Source organism: Debaryomyces fabryi (genome assembly GCF_001447935.2).
Source record: "Debaryomyces fabryi strain CBS 789 chromosome Unknown contig00197, whole genome shotgun sequence".
NCBI lineage: Eukaryota > Fungi > Ascomycota > Pichiomycetes > Serinales > Debaryomycetaceae > Debaryomyces > Debaryomyces fabryi.
The window spans coordinates 1-15,965 of NW_015385623.1; the positions used below are offsets into that span (position 1 = coordinate 1).

The 15,965-nt window shown below is 36.4% G+C and overlaps 11 protein-coding genes across 11 annotated transcripts; 6 read left to right on the plus strand and 5 right to left on the minus strand.

Moving 5' to 3' along the window:
* Positions 1–139: 139 nt before the first annotated feature.
* On the minus strand, positions 140–1,570 carry AC631_05351 (uncharacterized protein; the record flags this gene model as incomplete). The annotated part of the gene is made up of 1 exon (XM_015614180.1): positions 140–1,570. The coding sequence occupies one exon, from the start codon at positions 1,568–1,570 to the stop codon at positions 140–142; it is 1,431 nt and encodes a 476-aa protein (XP_015464982.1).
* A 175-nt stretch (positions 1,571–1,745) lies between these two features.
* AC631_05352 (transcription factor TFIIIC subunit) lies at positions 1,746–3,542 on the plus strand (the record flags this gene model as incomplete). Its single annotated transcript, XM_015614181.1, has 1 exon — positions 1,746–3,542. The coding sequence occupies one exon, from the start codon at positions 1,746–1,748 to the stop codon at positions 3,540–3,542; it is 1,797 nt and encodes a 598-aa protein (XP_015464983.1).
* Positions 3,543–3,563: 21 nt separating this feature from the next.
* Positions 3,564–4,907, minus strand: UBA4 (Uba4p; the record flags this gene model as incomplete). The annotated part of the gene is made up of 1 exon (XM_015614182.1): positions 3,564–4,907. One exon carries the CDS (start codon positions 4,905–4,907, stop codon positions 3,564–3,566), a length of 1,344 nt encoding a protein of 447 aa, XP_015464984.1.
* Positions 4,908–5,137: 230 nt separating this feature from the next.
* ERP5 (Erp5p) lies at positions 5,138–5,891 on the minus strand (the record flags this gene model as incomplete). Its single annotated transcript, XM_015614183.1, has 2 exons — positions 5,138–5,572; positions 5,676–5,891. 2 exons carry the CDS (start codon positions 5,889–5,891, stop codon positions 5,138–5,140), a joined length of 651 nt encoding a protein of 216 aa, XP_015464985.1.
* Positions 5,892–6,069: 178 nt separating this feature from the next.
* Positions 6,070–6,375, plus strand: AC631_05355 (YdhR family protein; the record flags this gene model as incomplete). Its single annotated transcript, XM_015614184.1, has 1 exon — positions 6,070–6,375. One exon carries the CDS (start codon positions 6,070–6,072, stop codon positions 6,373–6,375), a length of 306 nt encoding a protein of 101 aa, XP_015464986.1.
* Positions 6,376–6,533: 158 nt separating this feature from the next.
* Positions 6,534–8,543, minus strand: AC631_05356 (pre-rRNA-processing protein ESF1; the record flags this gene model as incomplete). The annotated part of the gene is made up of 1 exon (XM_015614185.1): positions 6,534–8,543. The coding sequence occupies one exon, from the start codon at positions 8,541–8,543 to the stop codon at positions 6,534–6,536; it is 2,010 nt and encodes a 669-aa protein (XP_015464987.1).
* A 602-nt stretch (positions 8,544–9,145) lies between these two features.
* Positions 9,146–9,526, plus strand: PFY1 (profilin; the record flags this gene model as incomplete). The annotated part of the gene is made up of 1 exon (XM_015614186.1): positions 9,146–9,526. The coding sequence occupies one exon, from the start codon at positions 9,146–9,148 to the stop codon at positions 9,524–9,526; it is 381 nt and encodes a 126-aa protein (XP_015464988.1).
* A 685-nt stretch (positions 9,527–10,211) lies between these two features.
* On the plus strand, positions 10,212–10,682 carry AC631_05358 (uncharacterized protein; the record flags this gene model as incomplete). The annotated part of the gene is made up of 1 exon (XM_015614187.1): positions 10,212–10,682. The coding sequence occupies one exon, from the start codon at positions 10,212–10,214 to the stop codon at positions 10,680–10,682; it is 471 nt and encodes a 156-aa protein (XP_015464989.1).
* Positions 10,683–12,465: 1,783 nt separating this feature from the next.
* Positions 12,466–12,723, minus strand: AC631_05359 (uncharacterized protein; the record flags this gene model as incomplete). The annotated part of the gene is made up of 1 exon (XM_015614188.1): positions 12,466–12,723. The coding sequence occupies one exon, from the start codon at positions 12,721–12,723 to the stop codon at positions 12,466–12,468; it is 258 nt and encodes an 85-aa protein (XP_015464990.1).
* Positions 12,724–14,440: 1,717 nt separating this feature from the next.
* On the plus strand, positions 14,441–14,779 carry OFR1 (Ofr1p; the record flags this gene model as incomplete). The annotated part of the gene is made up of 1 exon (XM_015614189.1): positions 14,441–14,779. One exon carries the CDS (start codon positions 14,441–14,443, stop codon positions 14,777–14,779), a length of 339 nt encoding a protein of 112 aa, XP_015464991.1.
* A 716-nt stretch (positions 14,780–15,495) lies between these two features.
* AC631_05361 (uncharacterized protein) lies at positions 15,496–15,965 on the plus strand (the record flags this gene model as incomplete). Its single annotated transcript, XM_015614190.1, has 1 exon — positions 15,496–15,965. A coding segment is annotated over one exon (470 nt), but the record flags the coding sequence as incomplete, so codon positions are not given.

Here is a 15,965-nt window from a genome sequence, read left to right on the forward strand (position 1 = left end):
GCTTTTCTTGTTTTTCTTGTTATGTAAGAAAACCTCGATGTATAAACCTACAGGTGCGATGCCTTTACATTACCTCCAGGCTTTCCGGTCCTGATAGGATTATAATAAACGAATTAACATATTATACAATTATATACAATTAAATAACCACTTGGACTTCAAAGTCTTCTTCTAACTCAGTATCACCTACAATACCATCCAAATTCAACTCTTCGTCATCAAATATTAGTTTCACATTTTTCATATTAACCTCTGATTCTAGCATGCCCTTTGTCTTTAAAAAATATTGCAACAATTTCCGAATCTGTGTTACTGGCGATACTTGAACCTCAATTCTTTTATTATCTTTACCCTTGAGCCCTATCACAAAATAGTTTTCACTGTTCCTTTCCTCCTCCTCCTCCTCCTCATCTAAATCAATCACAATTGGTCTAGAAGACACATCATTCGCCTCAAGTATACTGGTATCATCTGGCTCTTGATCCTGTTCATCAATTTGCTCTATCTCATCTTCTAAATCAGTAATTTTTTTAAGTGAGGATGCGCTTGTTTCAAATTCTGGGTAGATATTGGTAAAGTTATCCAAATTTGTTTTAGGAATAAGCAAACAATATAAGTACGCAGAGGTATTTGGGGTTTTCTTCAAACCAGTTGGAGTTTCCGGTTGCACCCTCAAAGTACTTGGTTTAAAAAAAGGTTTGATTTCCATTCGCCCATCTATCCATATTAGAGAAACATCATCGCTCGTGTATTTAACACCTTGAACCATCAGGAAATATAATGTAATAGTATCTAGGGTCTTAGAAAACCGATTGGTTCCTTTTGTTCGAAATGTGGAATTAATGTCTGTTCCATCAACCAATTTAGAAGTTACTTTTAAAATATAATTTCGTTTACTTTCATTTTCATCGGTAAATTGATATCCTCCTTGTGAACCACTAGGGGTATGTGACCTGCGATATGACGAGCGCTTCAAAATCTCTAGATCATCATCATCATCTTCTTCTAGATCAAAGCTATTGGCTTCTGACAGTCTTTCCAGCTTCATGTGTTTCGCCAATAGTGCCTCTTTGTCAAATACAGGTGGGGGTGTTACAGAGCCAATTCTATTCGATAATGGTTCTTCTTTTCGATTCGGAGTCTTAGTACTAGATATAATAACCTCCTCCACTTCCGAAGATCCATTATCGCCTATTGAATCGCTGATTTGTTGAATTTTCAGAGAAGTCTCTATCATACTTTCTGCATCTGTGGCTTCTTTGTGGGCATGTTTCGATTTCTTCGATTTTTTCTTTTTCTTCTTGATACTTGGTTCTCCGAGGGCGAAGAAATCATCTAAAATATCCTCCTTTCTCTTTCTAGTACTTTCTTTTGGACTTCTATCCTGCTTTACTTCTTTCTTCGCTTCCTGTTTTATTTGCGATGATCTTCCTATAGCAGCATTTTGAACTTCTTCAGCGTGGTTTTCGTCTGCACTGATTACTTCAATGTATGATGGAGACGAATTTCCTTCTAATATTTCATTCGAAGTGTAGTATTCACTCGTACAATCAGCAGTATCTGACTGCATTGCTAATGAAGAATTACTGACTAAACTCTCTGATAGTAGTATTATTACATTTATATTTCGGTGTTTACAGGTTACCTCGTATTTACAGATTATGACATTGTTTATCATAACAAACACTATTTAGTAGAGATCTCTTCCTAGACAAACTCCGATTCTAAAGCATATATTCTAGATGATGAATCAAGATGAAACTGGTGCCGAGTTCCAAAAGATTGCTGCTAATGCATCTTTGGGTGGTACTACCACGAGAAAAAATATAGAAAAAACGACTCCAGTGAGAGCTGCAACTGCTAACGGTAATTCTACTAAACAACTGATGAGAGATATTTCATTCAAGCCAAGATTTCGATACAATTATGGATTTGATGAGAGATTTTATGAACATGCATTGAAATATAAGGATTCATGGCAAGATAAGCTATTTTATGTGGATGAGGATGAGTTGATAGATGAATTTAAAGCAGGCGAGTCGTGGATTAAAAAGTTGCCTATAATTGATGCAAGCGAGTTGAAAATTAGTGATATGAAGTTGGAAAAGCTTAGTGAAATAGAGATTAAATCACAATTCGGGCTTAATGAAGATTCATTACGATTGCATATCGCAAGGGACAAAACGAAAAAAGATGCAAAGTTGCAATTCGGTGAAAGTCTTGAATTGAACAATACGTTAAAAAGAAATGGATTAGTATTGAATGCAGGGGGTCAGGTCGTTTCAATGAGTTGGATGCCGCAGAAATTCAACGATAATGGTGCAAGATACCAGTATTTGGCTGTGTCTGTAATTAATAATGCCAATGGCTTGAGCGATACTATAAATAATCCCCAATTGAGTGTTTTTCATAATGCACCTGGTAAAGGCTCCAATAACGTTAAAACAGGAATACAAATATGGCAATATGATCTAATAGAGAACAAATTTAAATTGTATAAATTTCTTATAACGACCTCGATAGGTGCCTGCTCACGTTTGACATGGAATCCGATATATATAGGAGGAAGTACAGATACACTCGGCATATTATGTGGTACATTTACTGACGGTAAATTGCACTTACTAAAGATCAAAAGGAATCATAAAGATGTCCCCGAATTATCGAAGTTAGTACAATCCTCTCTCCATTATGAATTAAAGGACCCAAGAGGAAATAAAGATGAGGATACTGTAGGTATTATTTGTTACGACTTTTTAGGTCACGATAGGGTAATTGTTGGCCTGTCTGTTGGATCAATTGCTGAATTTATTTTACCATACTACACTTCAGAGATAGATGCAACGGGAGAAGATGATATACACCAACCTTCATTTGTTCAAACAATTTCAGAAACGCCGTTAACATCCATTTCGGTTGCTAATCCGGATAAACTGAGCTACTTCATCCTTATAAATACATCAGGTAGTCAGAGTTTTGCCCTAGAGTATGCTAACTTTCAACAAGGAAGAGTAGAATCTTTTCCAACTAACACTTTATTAAAACCTATCTACAATCATAATTTAAAGGTTTTTCTCTTGTCGGATGCATGGGATAGTATAGGCTATAATTTTGTTAGACACCCACAAGAAAAACCAAGCTCTGTATTAAAACTTGATGGGGTTGTTTCTTCCTTCCACTCATCAGAAGTCGTTGGTCATCCTCTTAATATAAATGGGTCAACATTTGGCGAAATTCATATTGTGAATATATCAAGAAAGATTCTAAATGGTGCTAAGGCAACAAATAAGCTATTGATACCGTTAAGGTTGTGGAAATTACAATTAAATTCAGATAAAGAAACTTTGGAATTATCGGGTGACTACGAAATTGTCCAAACTGATAAGTCAACTAAAGTCAGTGTAACTCCACCTGAAGTAATTATATCCTCCTTAGCATGGAATGAAAATTTGGAAGGTAGCTCAATTTATGCGGCTGCTACGGTATCTGGGTTATTAATTTTGGAAAGATTGGATCCTAAATATAATAGTAATAATAATTAAGTACTACTTAGAATATATTAATTAATACTGTGGGATACTCGAATCGATTTCTTCGCTCCATTTATTTATACCACCTTTAATATCCTTTACTTTACTAAAACCAAATTTTTCAATTAACTTTTTAGCAGCTATCTGTGAGTCATTGCCATAGCGACAAATAACAAAGGTTTCTGTATCCTTATTAAAATTGGGAGGGAAGTACGAATCTATATCGTCAGCTTTGTTGATTGTTGGATCCCAAGGAATATTTATGGAAGTAGGTATTTTGGTGATTTCATATTGTTCTTTGGGTCTTACATCGATAAGTATAGAATTATGATTTGTACTATGGACGTAGTCATGATATTCATCTACACTTATTCTGAATTCTGAAGCTAGCACATTTGGATTAACTCTCCCACAAAATTCAGCATAATCTATATCATTGTTGGTAATTGTACTCTTTAATATAGTTGGTTTATTACCACACACCGCACAATTCTGTTGCTTATTTCTCATCTTAAACACTCGCAATTGTTGTTGTGGGTAGCCTGAGTACATAGACAAGAAAGGTTTAAAAGTTTCATCTGTGTAGAAATCCGTAATTAATTTTATTGCTTCCAACGCCATCGTAACTCCAATTAATCCGATAGCTGGTCCGACAACTCCACCATCAGCACAAGATGTAATAGATCCAGGAGAGGGTGGTTTGGGATAAAAGCATCTATAGCATGGTCCAATTCCGTGAAAGTTTAATATTGATAACTGCCCATCCGTTTTCAAGCCAGAACCACTCACAATTGTCTTCCCACATATGACAGATACATCATTTATCAAATATCTAGTGGCAGGGGTATCTGTACAATCTAAAATGAGATCATATTTTTCTATAATATTGAAAGCATTATCATTTGATAGCCTAAAAGGATATGTATTAACTTTAACATGGGGGTTTAGTTTATTGATGTATCTTTTAGCAGATTCACATTTATGGATACCCACACTCTCGGTCGTATGTAAAACCTGTCGATGCAAATTACTAATATCAACCAAGTCGTCATCTATTATACCAATTTCCCCAACTCCAGAGGCCGAAAGATAAAGCAAGGCAGGACAGCCTAACCCTCCAGCACCAATAACTAACACTTTATTCTTTTTGAGTTTAATTTGTGACTTAAGAGATCCAAACTGAGGTACTATCATTTGTCTGCCATACCGTTTATATTCATCTGACGAAAAGCACTCATCTATCTTAGGATATTTTGCATCATATTCAGATTGAACGGAAACATTTGACAGAACCGAGATACTTTCTTTAAGTTGTGAATTTTCTAGTTCAAGTTGCCTTATCCTTTCCAATAAGTCATCTTTTGATAAATCATTCATGTTTACTTATTTCATGTATAGTAGTTACGTCAAGAGATGAGTATGGTTAACATAATTTTTTCGTTTGTGCGAAACTTACATCAACCTTACAACTAACGATGTAAAGAATTTTATCAATTATAAATACTATATGTATGAAATACGTAAGGAAATTGATACAAAGTAGAATCTACATTGATCGCTGAAGGCTTGAATATTAAGATCAATTTCAAAAAACGCGTTAACAGCATTTAAACAATTTTTTGCTTAACGAAGAAACTCTTCAAGTGACGTAATTGGTAGACACAGGTACCAATCAAGACTATCAATTGAACGATAGACCATCTAACAACTCTGGAGTTGGTGGATTCGGATTGATCTCTGAATATAGCTTCTCTTTCTCTCATGTGTTCTTGTTCCCAGTGAATTTCTTCCAACTTTTTGTTTAAGTTTTGGACCTTCAATGTCAAGGCATCGACCTTGTGAGTAGACTTAGAGTCAATGTAGTCATGTGAAGAACCAGTGGCAATATCAAAGAAAATACGGTGTGCCTTACTATTAGAACCATCCGAATACTTTGGAGTCAAACAGAATTTATGTTCACCAGAATCCAAAGATGTGAACGTGAATTTACCGTTTGGATTAGACTTTTGGTCTACAACCTTGTGGTCATTGTCAAAGGTTTCCTACGTCTTGTTAGTAATCTATGCCCTATTTTGACCAAACCATCCACTACCCCAAATTTGGGTCCAATATAATGCATGAATTTCAAATAAATCAAATACTTACTTCAACAGTGATTTGCAATTGCAAATTAGGGTTTTTGACGTAATCCCCGTTGTTGGTTAATTCGGTGACATCTATTTTACCAACGACTAACGTATCCTGAGTTAATTCTTCAAAAAAACATCTAGTTTCACCAGTCTTCAAGTAGAAATGTAAACCGTTGGTGAATTGAACTAACACCAATAACGCAGTTATAAACTTAGCAATAAAAGCGTTCATTATTGACTAAATAAGACCTAATTCGAATGAAGTATTATTAAGAATTTATCCATTGAAATTTGATTCGAAAATTAACGCGTGTTCACTCAACGCACAAAATTCGTACCCAGATTTCCGAATTGCAAGGGGTCCAATAATAGCGATATAAATCCTACGTAATTAACAAAAGAGTATAACCATGGGATACGTGTTACAAATTGACTTCAAATCGAATGGACCATTCGGAGATGAATTGGCAGAGGCATGTGGTGATTTAGCAAAAAGTATCAATGAAGAGGAAGGGTTTATGTGGAAAATTTGGACAGAAAGTCCAGAAAGAAATGAGGTTGGTGGAATTTACGTATTCGAAAGTAAAGAAACAGCAGAAAAGTATTTAGATATGCATTCAAAAAGAATAGGTAGCTTTGGTGCTACTGACGTTAACGCAAAAATATTTGCGATTAATTCTAAGCTTACGGAAATCACTAATGGGCCAGTAAAATAAATTGGCTATGAAACCTTAATATCCGTATATATCAATTAATTTTGTGTCTGTGAGGACTAATTAAGCTACTGGAGAGTCAATGATGGAAATGGAAATGGAAATGGAATTATAATTATAATTATAATTATGTCTTATGTGTTATGTATATAGTATATATTTTACTTCTTGTTATGCTTACGTTTCAATTTATTCACCAAGTTGTTAAGATCGTTTGAGTTCTGTTCATTTGTAGCACTCTTCTTTTGCTTCTTGGTATTGTGCTCAGCTGGATCATTGAGATTTCTCTTGGAACGTTCCTGCAAGATTTTCTTCATGGTATTAGTCTTTTTGAATTCACTGCTGGTAGGATCAATGGCGTAGTCGTGGCTTTCAAAGATTTCCTTGAAACGAGGATCATTCAAATCGGCCTTGAAGTCATCCTGGACCATTTCGCTGTCAATATTCTTCTTGTTCTTCTTGCCCTTTCTGTTCTTTTGCTTTTCCAGTTTAATGACATCCTTCATGTTGAAGTGGTGGGCGTTTGAGTCGCCATTTTCTTCATCCATCATGACCAATTCTAATTGAGCCTTAGCCTTATCATCGTCATCATGAGAGACCTTGCCTTTGGTCTTTTTGCCTTTAGTTGCCTTAGTATTTTTCTCGGTATCTTTTTGAGCAGCATTCTCTTCTTCTTGCGTTTCCTTAAACTTCTCCATTCTACGCTTACGACGTTCCTTTTCCTTACGCTTGTATGCAGCAATGGTGGATTCTTCTTTTTCCTCTTCTTCTTGCGGTACCTTACTCTCGGCTTCGGTTAATGCAGGGTTGAAAGTGATTTCCATATCTACATCATCTTCTTTATTATCTGCATCTTTACTAGAGAATCCTTTACCCAATAAACTTTGATACTTATTCTTCAAATCATTATTAGTAGCTTCATTGTCACTTTCATCACTATCAGAGGCAAGATATGCTTTGAAATCCATTTCATCGATTTCCTTCTGGGAAAATTGTCTTGTTGAAACATTTAATCTTTCTTTAGGAGTTTCATCCCATGTCAATTTGACCTTGGAATGTTGCAATGCATCCGTCACGAAAGTAGAGTTTGGTTTATAATTAGATGGAATCTTGGTACATGTATCTTTCGACTCGCTTTCATCAAATTCCATTCCTTCAGGAATGTATCTCAAATCGAATATGTTGGCAGTGGATTCGTATTCGGTACCATCGCAGCTGTCGTAGATTTTCTTTGCAGTCGAGATCGAATCACATCTAACAACAGCGTAATAATATCTCAATCTCTGTAATTGGTAACGACGTAACGCCTTACTATCGTAATCTTCTTCCCCATCATCTTCTTGATATAATTTACGTGCCGCCTTTTCCAAGTCGTCTTTGTTATTGATGTCGATTTCAGAATCAGAATCATCGGAATCAGATTCAACCTTCTTACGTTTACTCTTGAATAACTCTCTAGGTGGACCTTCCACCTCTTCTTTTTGCATTTGTTCCTTTCCAAATTCGGATGGATATATGCTAATGGACTTAATCGAGCCACCTGTTGGTACGAAGGACAAGAATGTAGCCATCAAATCAACCGCTCTTAAATTATCCCAATCCATATTGACAACAGCAAAAGAATCAGATGGGTCACCTTCCTCTGGCTTACCTTCTTCAAGCTCAATCTCAGACTCGACTTCAGATTCGGATTCAGAGTCAGTCTCCAGATCGGATGAAGAGTCTTCAGAAGACGATTCCAAACCTTCGCCTCTAGCACGATCAACAAATGCGCTTTCAACATCATCTTTATCCTCTTCATCTTCGCTTGCTACTTTGGCGATTTCTTCTTCATCTTCACTAGAATCTTCTTCATCTTCGCTTGGCTCTTCGTCACTAGCACTATCACTGGATTCCTCATCCTCCTGTTCGTAATACTTATCAAAATCCTTTCCAGAGTCTTTATCCTTCAATTTTCTCCCATATCTATCAATTTTAACCTTCTTTCCCAAAGCCCCTTCGTTCAATTTGCTCAACTCCTTCTTACTGAAACGCTCATCGACTTTAACCTTGACATTTCTCAAATTAGGTAAATTGAACCTTGGATCGCTGTGGACCGATGAAAACCTCGTGTCTTTTATCACAGGACGATCTGACTCCGAAGAGCTCTCTTTTTTGCTTCCTTTTCCCATTTCTGCGCTCTGGTTATGCTATAATATACCGCTTCTCTACCTCAACTACTATCAATAGAGCCATATTTTCAAAAAAAATCGATGCGGCTCATATCGACCATCGGGTAAACACACGACCACATATTTCTCCCATCGACTTTCCTTCTGTGACGATAACCGAAGCATATATGGCGTCTACCATAAATGTAAGGTATTTTAGTAATTATGATACGTAGTATGTAGCTTAATTCTTATATTCTTTAATTCGAGCCGCCGCTTTTAATCGTGGCTTAATGTTATCCCGCTACCCCTACCAAATTTGTAAAATTTGTACTGTGTAAAGCCTCTATTATCTGATGCTTCTACATTTTTCACTCTAACTCCAGTCTCAATCCGTCCACTCGTAGTATATATATTGTGTTGTCGAGGTACCTAACCGATGAACGAAGCAAGTTATCGAATAAAGGCAATTATGGATATTTCATGTGACCACCATCACGCGATTTGATCGGTCACTATATATGGTCAACAAAATACCAGAAGGATGAAACACATTCTTTTTGAATAGTAGTAGTAATTTTACAGAATTGCACTTTAACGAATACAATTGAATCATAAACAAGATGTCGTGGCAAGCATACACCGATAATTTGGTTTCCACCGGTAAAATCGATAAGGCAGCGTTATATTCGAGGGCTGGGGATTCATTGTGGGCTCAATCATCAAACTTCCAATTGAACCCAGCAGAGATCACAGGCATTGCTAAGGGATTTGATGATGCATCAGATTTACAAGCCCACGGTTTGCATGTTCAGGGCCAAAAATATTTACTTTTGAGGGCTGATGACAGATCTATCTACGGTAGACAAGAAGCCGAGGGGGTTGTTGCAGTTAGAACGAAACAAGCGATCTTGATAGCCCATTATCCAGCGGGAGTTGTTGCAGGTGAAGCAACCACTGTTGTTGAAAAATTGGCGGACTATTTGATTAGTGTTAATTATTAAGATCTGTCCGAATTCGGTCACTTGAATACCATTTTACAATATGTGACCACATGTTCTTTTTTCTCGTTTTCATCGCCATGCTCTGTAAACGACTGTGGAGCGATGTATTATGTAGTGAGAAGTTTATAGTAACTAATATTATACAAGTATTGCACCTGTAGCATATGAGACTGCGACTAGTGTTCCAGCGGGCGGCTACGCTACACGATTACTAGGTTACAAAATTAATTTTGCCACTTAATCTGCCCAATTCATTGTATGAGAATTCATTATATATGAGAATTCCATGTACGCTAGGATAGGGACCTTTAGAAGTACATCTTACAACAGATTCATCTTTTCTACGGACAAAATAAGTTATGTAGCCCCTACAACTCTTCAAGCCGTTGAACAAGAATTGTTAAAGTCTCATACAATTGCAATCAATAAACAAACGGCTTCCCTCGAACAATGCATCTATAGGTCGGCTCTCCATCATATTTCCCTCAAGAGGGTTGTGATGGTCTTCTACTGAAGACACCTCTGGATCCCTCTAAAATGACACAAAACCTCTAAATAAATTTTGGATTTTGTACACGACCTATTTCTAAAGACTCTGTCGTTATTGGTTAATGAAAAAATGAATAATTGTTTGTATAAGAAGTTGGTTTTGATAGGATTTTTTAATTAAATACACCAAGTAGAGATGTTTGCAAGAACAGCCAGAAGTACGCGTCACATAAAGAACGTATGGAGAAGAAGCTATTCGACTGAAGAACCAAAGGGTGGTAAAGCTAAAGAAATTGAAGTTAATGTCACCAAAATTTTCGGTATCGCTGCTTTAGCTGGGGGATTATATGTTTACAAGAATTCATCCGAAAGAAAAGAACCACTCATTAAGACACCATTATACAACCAAGTCGATGAACGTGAAAACTTAAGAAATGAAAACTACCTTAAACGTTACAAATCATCATTCATTAAATCATATATTAAGGATAGAGGTGGAATAGGTCAAAGACAATGCAGACGTATTAGCGAAGGAGCCGTTCCAACCAACCTTATTCCAACACACTCGCCATTTGGCAACCAGTTTGGTGCTGGTATTAAAACCGATAATTTGGGTCCACGTAAGGAACGTATTAGAGTGTACGCTCCACTTAAATCCGACCAATAATCAATCAATGAAAGCATTTAAAACCAATCATTCACTAGCCTGTGGTGTGCTATCGGACGTCGTTGTCGGGGTAGCAGCATTTGTTTATTAGGAGTAAGTGGACACAATGTCACCACACTTATATTAGATTTACAACATTGAAATTCTACATTTCTATTCTTCTATTTCATACATTTAATAAATCAAAAAACGTTATTATTGCACGTGTAGGGAGATGGCATTTGTGTTGGGATCGCGTGAAGAGTTCTTGATACAGTTGCCAATTCAGGGTGTGCTGGATTTAGTTCTGCAGATTCACTGTTGACTCTGAAGCCATTGATCGGCTTTGACAATCTTAGCTGAGTGAGAGCAATTCTACCAATGGAGGATACTGCGTTCACTTCTAAATTGTTTGTATTGTAAGGCTTCCAAGCCTGTCTTTATCATCAACTCTATATCTTGTTACTCTTTAGGCATACCAGCCCTTGTTATAAAGCAAACAAAATTTACAGCTTACCAATTATCAGGAAATTCATATCTATTCATGTCTGTTCACTTCTGCGTACGCATCCGAGCTATCTTCTCTTGTCTATACCTGAATCGATCGTACTAGATCTGGTTACTGACATGCGGCAATGTCTTCCCTCTAATATTTCGCCTATATAGTCTGACCATCTGTTATTTTCACAGAAGAGAGTCTATAGCATTTCAGTACATTTACCCTAGCTACTTATGTCAACAACCAACTTCAATGCCCAAAATATTGGGAATTGGGTACATGTTTTATCTGATAGTACTTGTAGCACCTGTGTATTACACGACTAACAGCATACTCTGCAGCAATTCAGGAATTACGGGAAAAATGCCAATGATGAAAAGGGTGTTAAACAATCTTGCGTTCAACAGATTTTGAGTACTACGGGTGAATGTACTTTGAATCAGATGGAGTACTCGTTTCACAACTGGTAAAATAGCCTGATAAATCCAGACGCATCTATACCATGTATGCAATTAGAGCAGCGAAATTATGTAGAAGATTTGAGAGTGTTTTTTGTTGACAAGGGAGATTGTGTAAGCAACTTCGAAATGTCAATATTGAGCGGTTAATAATTGACACATTATGTGAAACGTAGGAGGATAATATGGATTATCTTTCATTCTTTATATAAGATTCGCGACGAACACTTTTGAAATGCGCTAAATGATTTCAAATTCGTAAATTTGCGAACACGTTCTTATCTTAAAACTTGATGGTTTTACATACATCGCAAATTTGTGTTGCATGTGTATATCCTAAGATGTGGTGGCAATGTTTATGAAGTACTTATAAACATCTACACTCATTACTAAGTCAAGTCGTAATTAACCCATTTCAAGTAACTGCTTGGAGGACGAACACTCATTCCATATTTAGTTGTGACCAGGCGCACGAGTCTAGACGACCAAATGTTATTGATTGTCTCTTTATATTGATTTCTAGTAAGACCAGTAGGCTGAGAAAGAAACAACCAACTCTTTTAAATGTATGTCACATAAATATATGTCTCGCCTGGGTTAGATCTACATTCCCCAAGAAGAGGAAAATACTAAGTGAATAATATGTATACTAGAGTCAGTAGGCTTAACAATTAGTTACTGTTAACGGACATGAAACAATATGTTACATGAAAAATAGAGAAAATGTATCGGTCTAAATATATGTCAGAAATAATAGATAAGAGGAAAATTCCCCACTTGATAACGGAATATATGCCAAGTAAAATGTGTTTTAGACTTCTTTCTGTTTAGATTGACAGGTTGAAAATTAACCAGAACTTTCACCGCCCATTGGCTCCTTCCGCCCATCAGGATATAATGTATACCATTTGCCTTCTTCAAAAACTGTAGCTGGTTGTCCACTTTTTTGTGCTAGCCTAGCCAGTTCTGCGAGAAAGTCTTGTTTAGTTTTCTCGAACTTTTCTGCCTGTTTTTCTTTTCTGTCGAGCTGTGCTTCAAGTAACTTAATGTGGACCGTATCTCTTGCGTCGGCCAATTTGTTCTTTAAATCACTGAATCTACCCATTTTCTTTCTTACAATACAGAACCAAGGCTCATTATTTAAGAGAGTATTCGGGAATTGAGAAATCTTATATAGTATTTACGAGATCCCGTCTATTATGGTTTTAACACATATGACTAATCTATACAATAAGTACTGTGAATTCGCAACCGTGCATGCATAACAATAAATGAGATACAAAGGGAACTATCGACCTGAAGAATACACACCTTTATCATAATCCTACAGGTACGAAATGTACAATTGGTGGAATTTTAAGCCAACGGATGTTATCTAGGATAGATTACTTAGGATGGACTTTGTATCTGGCGCTTTGATCATTAGGCATGGAGGTTAATGCAGCATGTATAAGAAGGATGCTAATGTGCAGTAATTTGAGCTCTATTTATAGGAATGATGTCTAGTGGTACGATTTTCGGTTTGGTTCAATATGAAAACAGAAAGACTAAAAAACTCCTCGGCATCAATTCTAGGTCTCTCAAAGACACAGTTCCTAACATGGTACGTCAAAATCTTTATTATCTGCATTAATTTGTTATATCTGGTTCGTGACATGAATCAATCCTTATTCAACTGTAGTTCTACAAATGATGTTTCTTTCAATAAAAATATACAAAAATTCTTTGAAACAAAGTGTTATAAATATAGGGAAACACAATGATATAGTTGATACAGATTAAGCGTGGGAAATGAAAAGCATTTTTCATTTAGATTGACTTATTGTCAGTTGTTGCACCTATCAAGTCAAGGAAATGTGAAGAATTAGCAAATACCGATATTTATTGTGTGTCCTCTTCGTGTAAATTTTCATGTTGTGTGGAAATTATTCCTATCTGACCTAATGATTTGGTTGTTTGCCGAGCAACGCCTTCTGACTATTCACAATATCCATCACATCGACTCTACATCTAATGGATTGGTCTAGATGTGGTATTTCTCCTGCTAGTGGTATTATTTGTTAGCCCCAGATCGTAACTTCCTCCATATTCTGAGTGGAAGTCAATTGACAAAGTTTAGTTCGACAGCTCACTTATATATTTGCGATTAGGAAGCTGTCAATGGTTTTCAAGCGCTCCAGATACTGAATGCTCCCATTATGTCCAATACCCAATAGTGGTTAAGTACAGCTTGCAATCGAATACAATTTTTATCTACTATTTTAAATCTAGTTGCTAAGAAGTGAATTGCTGATGGATGAGCATCTGTTGTTCAAAAACCCAATGAACAAAAAGCAAAATTATTATATGAAGCGATAGAGAAGGATCTAAATTGCTACATCTTACCACCGACCAACCCAAATGTTCGCTCTAGGATGAAGATCGTTTTCAACTTATCAAATGCTGACTTAGAAGCTAAATTGGTTCCAGAGGTTGCTAGGAAGAATTCAACTGGCTTGAGTGTCATGGATCAGATGGTGGGATGAACTTCAAGTCTTTCTCTCAAAGCTGCAAAGCTATTGGTTCGTCAATGACTTTGCTGAAGCCATTCAATAGTAGTAATACTGTATATTTATTTATATGTTTAATATTAACTAGAACTCAACTATACCATAGCCGAAGCTATATCCCAATACTGATAAGGCCTGATATATCCGACTAACAATACTTTCATGTTCATTAAAAATGATCGTGCGGGAACCCAATCCGACGTTCGACAGTATATATAATGTACATCATGCCATTCAATATACTATCTACCTAAACATTAAAATAGCCTCAATATGTCAATCGAATGGAATGTTATAATCTATGATAAGCCAGGTACTGACAGAACCGCTGTCAGACCTACACATGTTGCAAACATTCCAGAATCAGTGAACAAAGGAATTGTAACTTCTGTGGGGGCAATTTACCAAGACGTTGAAAAGACTAAATTTGCTGGGAGTGCATTCCATATTATAGCCAATTCTAAAGATGAGATCATTGAGTTCTTAAAGAAGGACATATACTACGAAAAAGGTATTTGGGATATAGATTCCGTCATTGCCCATCCAATTGGCGTGGCATGCAGATTACCTAAAAAAATGAACGGTGTTACTGTTGACTTCGCCAATTTATAATCATTATATCATATATTCAATATAAGGTTTCTTAGTATTCTACAAGTAGTTATTATCTGTTCGGCTAACGGCCGAATTTAGCATCCGAACCCGATCGATGAATTTTTAAAATCTATACGATTAATTGAATACCGCAAGAACAAATTGAGGCATAAGTAATTAAAGGTTATAGAATACTTCTTTCCATGTAGACTCGTTTAAAGAATTCACGAACATAAGTTCTTGGGGTCTCAATTGTACTGCTTTAATAGTTCTAGTGCAACCTGGAGATTAGTCTCTACTTCCTGCATCACCATCCCCACACCCAGAAATATATTCAGGGTTGCGAATGTTAAGGTTCGCTTCGGATGAGTATATTATTCCCGTTTGTTTATATGGTACTCATATACATTTAGGGCGAATGGATGTGGTACAGATCAAGACAATGTACCATGATAGACTGAGCAGCTGATTTGAATAATTTCTAGTTCCGGAAACGATAAAAAAGTTTATGGGCCGAACCGACGATCAATATACCAAGTTTATAGAACCATATCCTATGGTTATAAATAAGACAAATAGTTCCGATAGTTAGGTATTTCTTAACTTCTATAGTATATATTATTATTTAAGTGACATAGTTCGTTGAAAGACTCTAAAATAATTTCAATAATTCTTGCTGCAAATTGAGAGTATTTATCTCGCATATAGATTTACGAATTTAATAAGAGCAATAGATGAATTCAAGTATCAATTACGATGATGCCTCCCAGAAATCATCTACAGTTGATGGTCTGGTGGATGATAACAAAATTCCTGTGTACCAGGGGTTTGACCAAGGAGTCTCATCTCAGGTGCATAACTTGGCCCGCACAATGAGTAGAACATCGGAAGAGAAACCATCCTCGTTGGCTAGAACATTGAGCAATATGTCACAGGTTCCGGGAGTAAATCCAATGGCTAAGGAAGATGGAGAAATAGATCTCAGATTAGACCCTGATTCAGAAAATTTTGATTCAAAGTTCTGGGTGAAAAACCTCCGGAAGATGTACAATTCTGACCCTGCGTATTATAAGCCGTCATCATTGGGGGTGGCATATAAAGATCTTCGGGCTTATGGTATTGCTACAGATGCTGATTATCAGGCTGATGTAGGCAACGTTGTCTACAAGTCAATTTCTCAAACTATCAAGGGATTTATCGATAG